The sequence below is a fragment of the Mizuhopecten yessoensis genome, unplaced genomic scaffold, assembly GCF_002113885.1.
Source record: "Mizuhopecten yessoensis strain PY_sf001 unplaced genomic scaffold, ASM211388v2 scaffold10349, whole genome shotgun sequence".
NCBI classification, from domain to species: domain Eukaryota; kingdom Metazoa; phylum Mollusca; class Bivalvia; order Pectinida; family Pectinidae; genus Mizuhopecten; species Mizuhopecten yessoensis.
The window spans coordinates 62,569-72,242 of NW_018408502.1; the positions used below are offsets into that span (position 1 = coordinate 62,569).

Below are 9,674 nucleotides of genomic sequence, written 5' to 3' on the forward strand. Positions count from 1 at the left end.
ATTCCATTTCGTTTTCAATCATTCCTCGCGTTTCGTTCCACCTACTTTCAATCCATTCCGTTCCTGTGAGCAAAACACGTTTCGTTCCGTTCTATTCGCGTTTCGTTCCAAACAGTGAAATTATTTTCGTTCCGTTCCGTTTAGGCCTTGTTTCATTCCGTTTTCATTTCGTTCTCGTTGCGTTTTCATTGCGTTTTCATTCCATTCCGTTTGTCAACTGAAACGCTGACACCCCTGTAAATGGTCCGTTCAACCAAACAAGGATTTTATTAAATCATTGCTCTCTATTCTCTATTGTAAGGGTTATATCAAGGTTTTGCTGCATTCAGCAAATGTTTTGAGTCTGTATACAAATAGCCGCTGGGAACGTTTTCTATTGAAAAAACACACACCAAAAAACGAGGAAAACTACGATGATCTTGTCGGCTATTTAGCGTAAGGCTCATTAATCGTCAGGCATTTAATGGTGATCCCAAATGATGTACAATCATAACGAAACAGATAGCTTTCAACAATTCTAGCACTGCCCAACCACGTACTCATTTACAGTAGACTGAAACAAGCAGAGAAAAGTATCTTGCTCAAGGATACAACACAGTCCTTAAAAACCGAATTATGCTTCATCAGATGAATTGCATTTGAGACGGTTGTAAAGTGTTCAGACGAATATCATTATAATCGTGCATGTTGTTTCTTACATAGATGTAATATCATATTATATGCTGTCGTCATTATATTTTGATATTGGGATAAAGGAATTTTCCGTGAACTGTAGATAAAATGGGCTATGTGCAGCACCTGTCATAATGAACCAATCATAACATAACGCTGATATTACAGAGTAAATAAGGTGAGAGTTCGGTGATACTAGTAGTCGACCTTAAGTTCGTAGTTTATCGTCGAGACATGAATGCATGCGAAAGTATTTTGCAGCGTAGAATATTACGTTTTAGAAACTTGGAATTGATTATGGCAGAGTTAATGAGTTTGAGGTATAGCAAGTTTCTGACTCCGTTCGACCAAAACTGTATTATTGGACACAGTTATGCCCCAGTTTACCAAAGACTTGATATATTACGTCAAAAGGACCTTTTAAATACATGTTATAAGCACACCATAAATCAAATAACAAAACAACGTGTTTTATTTTACAGCCTAAAGCAAGGTAAACATCATTGGTAAATGAAAATGGTATTTAAAAATAGCTGCATCCAGACAATAAATAATATCAATCGGCACACGATTTTGAAATATTTGTATTAATTATAACATTAACAACAAAACAGACTTCATTGGTAATTAGACAAGTGCTCGTTAAATACGTAATATATGTAAAAGTTTTATTTTCCGATCAGGTATTTGCCAATTTCCCAAGTTTTTCAAGCCACTCGTCTGTTCCTTGCTCCTTTTTCAATTTGTCTATGTTACCAACATCCTTCCTAACCTCTGGAACAGTAAGAAGTATGTTACCCTGTTTTCTTCTCTGCAGTTGTGCTCGTCTCCACATCATGCATTGTAGCTTCTTTCTTTTGTTGCCAGGTTACATCGGGTTGATCCGGTGGTAGGGCACCTTCCACATTTCCTATGATAAGATCATAAAGTGGCGTTTCTGGGACACATGCATCTTTAGTTCACCGAAAATAGGGTGTATCTAGGTCTTTTTCCGCAATATGATCAAAGAAACGCGACCCCTCAGCTAATGTACAAATCTAGGTTCGATCCGTTAGTTTGCCTGAGTCGAGCAGTTCCTTTCTAATGACAACTCTACCGCAACCTGAGTCCGTCAGAACGGATACTAGTTTTCTTCCCACACAACCTCTAACAATAGGCATACCGGTTGATCCGATACTCCTGATATTTCATAATACACTCAGTTTAGGTATTTCTGTGACCTTGGCCTTGCAATCAAAAGACAAATGTCTTATTTTTTTTCACAGGTATAACAGCGTTTCTCCCTTGTAGGTACTGTAGCTACAAGAGTTGTGTCCTTTCCGGTATTATTCAAACCTGTATTTCCTCCAAACCTCGTAACTTTGGACACGAATAAGTGGACTTTCATTCCTCTTTCTTTAGCAAGATGATCTGCCAGTTTTGACATCTCCTGTACCGACGTAGGAAATATCTTCTTCAGGAATGGCGTCAGACTTTAAATGCAGTAATGTAGTACATGTAACTGATCCCTGAGAATAGGTCTTTAAACGCCACATACGTCTTCTCCGTCTTGATCATTTCGATCCATATCTTGAGATAGCTACCATTTTAGATTCGGCAACAACGCATAGTGATCTGAGGTGATATGACGGGAATTTTATTAAATCATTAAATTATGAAAAATATGAACCCTGTTCCTGCTTAATTAAAATAGGTACGTAAAGGAGTGTTTTCATTTTATAAATGTTTGCAATGTGGAATTTTGTCGCATATGATTTTCTAGACATCCTAGTGATAAAATGATCCATATCAAGTATGTCAGATTGATGTGTTGCTTCGCGTTCTTGGATAAGTTTTCGTAACAAACAGTAATAAACAGATAATCTAATAGTGTCTTCAGTAAAATACTATCAATCATAATTTATTTTTGAAAACATATCATATCCAAGTGCACATAACTACTTGGTCGTATTCTCCTCGAAGTTATCTAGGGTGCCCATCTAAATCTTTCCTTTTTATCATATTTGTCATTGCTTCATTGATTTTGACATCAACATACCGTTTTGTTCAAAACGTTGGTATAGCCTCTTTTTTATTCTGAAACCTACCAACCAATATAACATATACAGTACCAGTTATTCAGGATACTTTATGACATCTGAGTATGCTTGCTCTTGTAGTGTGTGAAGCCGGTTTTTATGGAAGTCAGTGTTTACAGTCGTGTGGCAGTTGTCAAGGTGTGAGTTGTGACAAGGACACTGGAGATTGTACGACAGGGTGCACAGATGGATGGACTGGAGACGAATGTGACAACAAGGGTAATATTCATATGATATCCCTACAATAAATATATTTGTGACTTTATCCTCTAAAAACAATTTCTAAAAGTGTTCTCCTCAGTGTTAAAGGATTTAAAAGATTTTATTCCAACCTAACATGTAGAATATGATATCAAAGAAACATCCCAATTCGAAAATTGAAAGGAGGAACAAGAAACAAAAATGATAACTAAGGGAAAATGTATGACATACGCTGTGAAAATTCATCACTTTTTATGTTATAGTGGTACTTATAACGAATGGGGACTCCACAGTCGGAATAGGCGTCGGATCCGGAGTGGTTATACTGGTTCTGGTCATCGTGATCATTGTACTGGTCAGACGTCGCACGATGACGCGCGGCGACACCACAAGTTCTTCTCATATGACAGATATATCATTGTCGAGAACTGCAAACGAGCTAAAACAAAATCAAGGTAAACATCTACTGCATTTGTACATCCACATTGTAATTCTTTAACGTTTAAAGCAAATGTTTAAAACATGAGAGTTTACAATGAAAAACGTACAAATTTCCAAATGAACTGGTTTCTGAAAAGAAAACGCGATACCTTGAATGCACATTGCTCCTACTTTTAAACTAACTTCAGACGGTGTTAGGATATTTCAACCTTACGACTCATTAGCTCATGTTAATATTATATATTTTTGGTGCATTTTCCAGATAATTCCTACGACGAAATAGCAACGTACAACAAGGAACGAACCACTGCGCAGATTTCACACGATGAGGCAAATTATGAACAGCTTGGACGCAGGGAGGTGGAAATTCCAAATGTATACGAGACAACAGATTTTGACAAGGAAACATAGGGAAATGCTTCTTGTAAAATGGACATTCAACACAACGTAACCTGGGTGCTGGAACTAAATTACAGAGATATAACTTTTGTTTTGATGAATTCGTTTCCTAACTGAACATAATAGTAAGTAGGTGATGAACATTGACAGTGTTGTAGATTGTTTATGTTCAGTTCTTGTATGATTTTTAAGTTGTCAAACTATCGGAATGTCAGTTTTGTGAACCCAAGCATGTATCGTATATGCTGTCAGTGTTGAGGTTAAATGTATGTTCATACTGACTTAGTATTTCGTCGTTCTGTACAGCAGTTTATATATTTTATATTACTGTAAGACTTTTGTATTTATCGCAGTTTACCATTGCAGTGAACTGTATATAATTTGTCATTTTACGATCCCAGAAGTTATTTTGAGGGATGAATGTTTGGGAGTAGAAGTATAAGTAGTTTTGAGCAAGTTTTCAAGCAGTGTTAGATAAGCACACATTTGACAGGTGGTTGACTAGTAATAAGGTTATATGAAGCATACAAAATGCGTTGAATACAATATATCTGTATCTTAATGGGCTCAAAGAAATATTTTGATCGAAGGCAAAAGTGCATGTCTGGGTTTTTGCTTTTGCTTTTGTGCAGTGTTAGACACGTGTCGAAAGGCTATATTAAAAAATATGCATTTATATAGACACTGAGTAATGAGTAGAAGAATATTAATATTTATTGTTTTTTTAAAAGAGATTTCTTTGCATTGAATGTTGCAATAAGTAGGTGTTCATCTGCTTTCATTATTATTTTTATGAGCAGTATTTCACCATCTCAATAATTCAGCTATTCGCTATCTAGGATAACAATGGAGTGAAACAATTCTAAAATGTTTGAATAGTTTCAAAATATTTATATATATATCTAATCCTACAGGTTTATTCAGATATATTTGTCACCTGCTGGTCACTATTGTATGAGAATGTGATTTAATGCGGTTTAGCAAAACTGTCAGCACATTACATTACGTTTAGTATGCCCCCCAGCCATAAAAGGGGGGGAGGGAGGGAGGGGGGCATATATAGTGTTGCCAATATCCGTCCCGTCCCATGAGCGAGGGCATTTATAACTTACAGACATTTTCTAGTTATAAATATATCATTAATTTGCAAGGTATCCAGTCTTTCTGACAACTCTTTTTATGTAATATAAGCATACATACATTGTAGATATCATGTTTCTCTCAAAATCTTCGTGTTAACTAAGAATGCATAGCTTAATTGCTAGTAATGCTTTGTTTTTAATTGCAAAATATGACTTAATATTCATCTTTCGAATGCAATTTTTACGTACTCGTTTAGCTTTTAATGTTATTTTGTGTGGGAAATTTCCAGGTATCAACACGTACGAAGTATTCTCAGATTATTAATTCCAACCACATGGACCGCAAAGAGAAATACTTTCCATCTAATATCAATTTCTCTTCACTTATTATGATATCGGTAGGATGTTATTTGTCTAACAAAACATTTTACAATAAAGTGCTATTTACCATTCCCTATACGTTGAAACATACCAATCGGTTTTTTGTTATATCTTTACCTACGTATTGGTTAATCAGTGGTGTTTAGTAATTGATATACATTAAAATGATGTCAATTATAAATGCGTTAAGGGTTATAGCAAACACTGCTAAAAGCTGCACATATGCATTGGAAGCTTTGTTCCAGTATGCCTTCATCTTTGATATTTGATCGAAACTTTCGGGAAAAAATACTGTGTGAATTATTTTTAGATTTAAAGCATCAAATAAGTTATCAAGTGAATTAATAAATAATGTGCTCTGAATTAAAAGCAACGGGGCTAGACAAGGATTCAAACTTAGACCCTCTATCATTATATTGTCACTCTAACTAACTAAGCTACCTGGCTACAGTTGTTGTACCCATGTCTTGTCGACCAAGAGTCATACAATATCCAAATTGAGATTAAGGGAACCCAACTTTATGTAAAAAAATCCCTACATGAACTTTATAGTTTTATTTTTCAAGTTGGATAGAGGTCCTTAAAACGACTTGATTCATGCTTTATTCTTGTATGGCATGGGCACTAGTTTTGTTTCCACACAAGGGAAGGTTGCTTTGTTTAAAACAAAGATATAACAGGTATGTTATACCAAAACACATAGACTTAACAAATATGCTACGTTACTAGGCATTTTATGTACGTCACATTCACCTAAATACACATCACGTGTTATCTCATCTGGTCGCCGGAATTAGTATTCTTCCACCTCAGACAAATATCTCCCGCGTCAAACCCCCGGCTAGTATTTTCTTTCTGGTCTGATATCTGCGTAATATCTTTAAACGAATTTGTAAAGAGCGATGTTTTCATCCGTGCGTTAACGGACAACAGTTTTATTCTTTCTTTGTCACGTAGCTTTAGTTGTGTGGAGGCCATGTTAATTTTGAGTCCCCAGACGGGATAGTTGTAGTCATAAGCGAAAAAAATATCTTTTGTTCGATCTCGGAGTTTCGAGAAAAAAATGCCTATTACTTAGCGAGATCGGGCTAGGTATCTCAAACATATCATGTTACAGATTCTTAGCCCTTGACTTGGATAACCCGATCTCGCTCAGTTGTAAGTAATGTATTTTATCAAAATATCGCCTGAAACTGATATTACTTAAATTCATTGAAAGTCTTCGTTATACAAAGTCACAGAACAAAACCATTGTCGTAGATTGTGACGTATCCTCAGTATATATATTTCAAGTTACTACGCGACAAGCTATACTATAGTTGTATGGGTATATGGAGCAAAATAATTCTGCAGATGGAACACGACTCTTTTAGCGTTTGCTTGTCGACAATGACCACCCTAAATATGTTTATGATGTAATTACATGTTTTGTATCATCTGTAGATTTCTTTTTATGTTTTTAATTTGATTAATACTAATTAATACATGACAGCAAATGTATTGAAAACACAATATTAAAACAGAATTAAATAATTTTTTTGGTATATTAATCGTCGTGCTTGAGAGTAAGGTAAATAGAACTTGATAGAATATGTTTTTTAATAAAGCAGCTGCCATACATATTACTATCCCTGTACGATTGACTTCCTAAAATGTGTTACAAACTGATTTGTGAACTTGAGCAAACATTACTTGGCATTATGGGAAAGAAAAAAGAAAGGAAATCATGTACGTGCTCTATCTTAATCTTAATGTCTGATCGTTGTCCATCGTTTAAGACGAGAAATGTGTATTGTCCCCTGCTTTAATCGGTCCTTGCTGTGGTGTCTATCGCATTACACCGTAATATGGTGTATACTGATTATGGGATATTGGGAAAACTAAGAAGGCTTTTGCTTTCTCTAAATGCATGATGTGGCATGAGGTACTAATATTCCTCCGCATCGACAAATATAAGTCGACTCAAAGTATTTTGAAGTTTTCAAAGACAGAACTTTGTTGGTAAACAAAACTGATAAGAAAATGCTTAGATGTTCATATCTCAAAATCTCCAATTAGATTCTGATGGCGACCTTAAACTGTGCCAGTAGTCTTTAACAAGCTATATCCTTCGAAGCTTAATGTAAATTTGTCAATCATGAGGGTACACTAAACAGATCGCCGGATATGATATATACTTGTCTAATACACATGACTGAGCATCAAGAAACAGGTGATACATGGGCACCACAGCTGACTTAGCGTCAATGTCCGCGACACAATACGTCCGGTATCTGACAATCTACATTGACCGTCGAATGCAAGCCAAAGCATGGTACTCGAATGATGCCGTGTCAATAACATAGTATCGCATATGTTACTTAATCTATAGTTTTGACTGATGATGATGTATTACACCTTTTCAACTCAATGTTTTACGGAATTTGTATTTAATATGTTGATATTATTTTATATTTACATTCTGTATGTATAGACCCATTGACACAAATTTCATTCATAAATGCATAACACAGGTGTTCATAGAATTTCAGCACGTGGCCTGGTGTAAAAGATAGTAACCTGATCACACTGCGTAGTAATACACTACAAAAACTACTCACTCGGAACGACCGACCTAGATGCCTAATTCTTACATCTTAAAATAAACTTGAATTTTAACCCAAATAAATGTAAATTTCTGTGTTATTTATGTACTATGGATACATACTTTGCATGCTGTAAATTAATATTTTAAAAAAGTCCACACCTCAGCATTAACGGAAGTTACACTGTCGTCTGATGCATCTGTCAAAATGAACGTCCCAAAACAACTTAGCTGTCAGCTGGACGATGAAACAATACCCTTTGAGCTGGAACTACCCGATCACCAAGATATGTCAGACGATGAAGTAGAGAGATCTATTTCTACTCTGGATTTTTCATCAATCAGTGAATTGAAATCAGCACAAAACATTGAGGTAGAACTTGCCGCGAGTGCTGACCCCGGTATCCCATCCCCCGGGCAGCCGGTCCGGAGTGACCCCCCCTCATCAATCACCTGTCAACAGATTCGTACCTTCCCGGTTTAAAAAAGGTTACAGAGGAGGAGTGGAAATCCTTTGAAGATGCCAACCAATCTTTAGCAACAAGGAGAAATACACAATGAGGATTATTTTTATTCCAAGGTAATAATTCACTTCTCCCCCCCACCCCAACCCCCTTCCATGTTTAAAACTAACGGAAGTTAATATACTGTCTCCGCTGATGTTCTTGATGTTGTTGAAAGTTATCTTTCCGTATAACTGCATAATAACAAGTATTAATGCTGATGAAGTAAATTCGGTTGTTGATTTTGATTACACAAGCAATCGAAAGCACTTCATCATTACACAGAAGACATTTTTTTTTTTCAGAATGGAGCATGGAGACGTCTGGGGATTATGTCCCATTCAACAAATTACCCACAGAGGAATTGGCAAACAAATTAAGTGCATTCTACTGTTAAGCAAAACCCAGAAAGGTTGAGAAGAGAGCGAAGCAAATACCAGCACGATAAGCTGATGAATATCTCAAGAACACTTTGCAACATTTGTTTTGCATATCGAAGTATTGCATGGTAGGGCTGAACATGGACCTTCTCTTCTGTACATTAAAATCCCTTCACAACTCATTTTCCGTAGATGAATATACCAGACAATAGATTATCCAATTACAACGTCACGATTACTGCAGATGTCGCTAAAGGTATTCAACATTAATAAGCGTATACCTTTCACTATCTACATGTTCGATTCAAAACTTTATCATCTTTCAAACTGTATTGATGGATCACACGGACTGAGATACTCGCAATGTTAAATGATATCTAATGTACTTGGTCGGCCGTTCAAACTTTACAGTATAATGATTACCGACCGATGCCTTTCAAGCACTGTAAACTGATGTGATGAGGATTGACAATTTTACACTACTGATGAAATATGTTTCCTGGTCAAAGATTAAGGTATATATAATGCTTAAGTGTTTACTAGATATAAGACATTTTCATCAGATTAAAACAGAGTAACAAGGTTGAAGTGCTACTTGTCAATAGTTAATTGACCAATATCCGAAAATAACGAGATGAAATTGTTTAGCCCGATAATACAACACTACTATTTATCAGTTTGTTTTGGAAATAATACATATAATGTAATTGGACATCAGTGGGGAGAGCCTGTCTAGAGTCGGTAGATGAACGTGATCGCTACGTCCGTCTGCAGTTAAAGACACAGGCCGTCAAATATGTTTATTTAATATCACACGGCCAAGCTAGCCATTAAACATGACAAACAATGTGTACATTAATAACAGTTTACAGTATAGAAGACATAACAAAATATACAATGTAGAGAAAAGATGAAGTTCATTGAATTTATATATGATAGCCCCCTCCCCCCCC

At 35.9% G+C, this 9,674-nt stretch overlaps 2 protein-coding genes across 3 annotated transcripts in view; both read left to right on the plus strand.

Annotated features, from left to right (window-relative positions):
• LOC110460295 overlaps nucleotides 1-3,838 on the plus strand; it is a 14,728-nt gene extending 10,890 nt beyond the window's left edge. The window contains exons 1-3 of one of the 2 annotated variants that reach the window (XM_021513120.1): nucleotides 1,327-2,969; nucleotides 3,215-3,406; nucleotides 3,655-3,838. In XM_021513120.1, the coding sequence (XP_021368795.1) occupies nucleotides 2,816-2,969; nucleotides 3,215-3,406; nucleotides 3,655-3,803 (495 nt within the window). In that variant the 5' untranslated portion in view covers nucleotides 1,327-2,815 and the 3' untranslated portion in view covers nucleotides 3,804-3,838. Of the gene's footprint in view, nucleotides 1-1,326; nucleotides 2,970-3,214; nucleotides 3,407-3,654 lie in introns of those variants that run through there. The other variant, XM_021513121.1, reaches the window with a different exon arrangement.
• LOC110460294 (fucolectin-1-like) overlaps nucleotides 1-9,674 on the plus strand; it is a 44,937-nt gene that overhangs the window by 19,539 nt on the left and 15,724 nt on the right. The window lies entirely within an intron of this gene.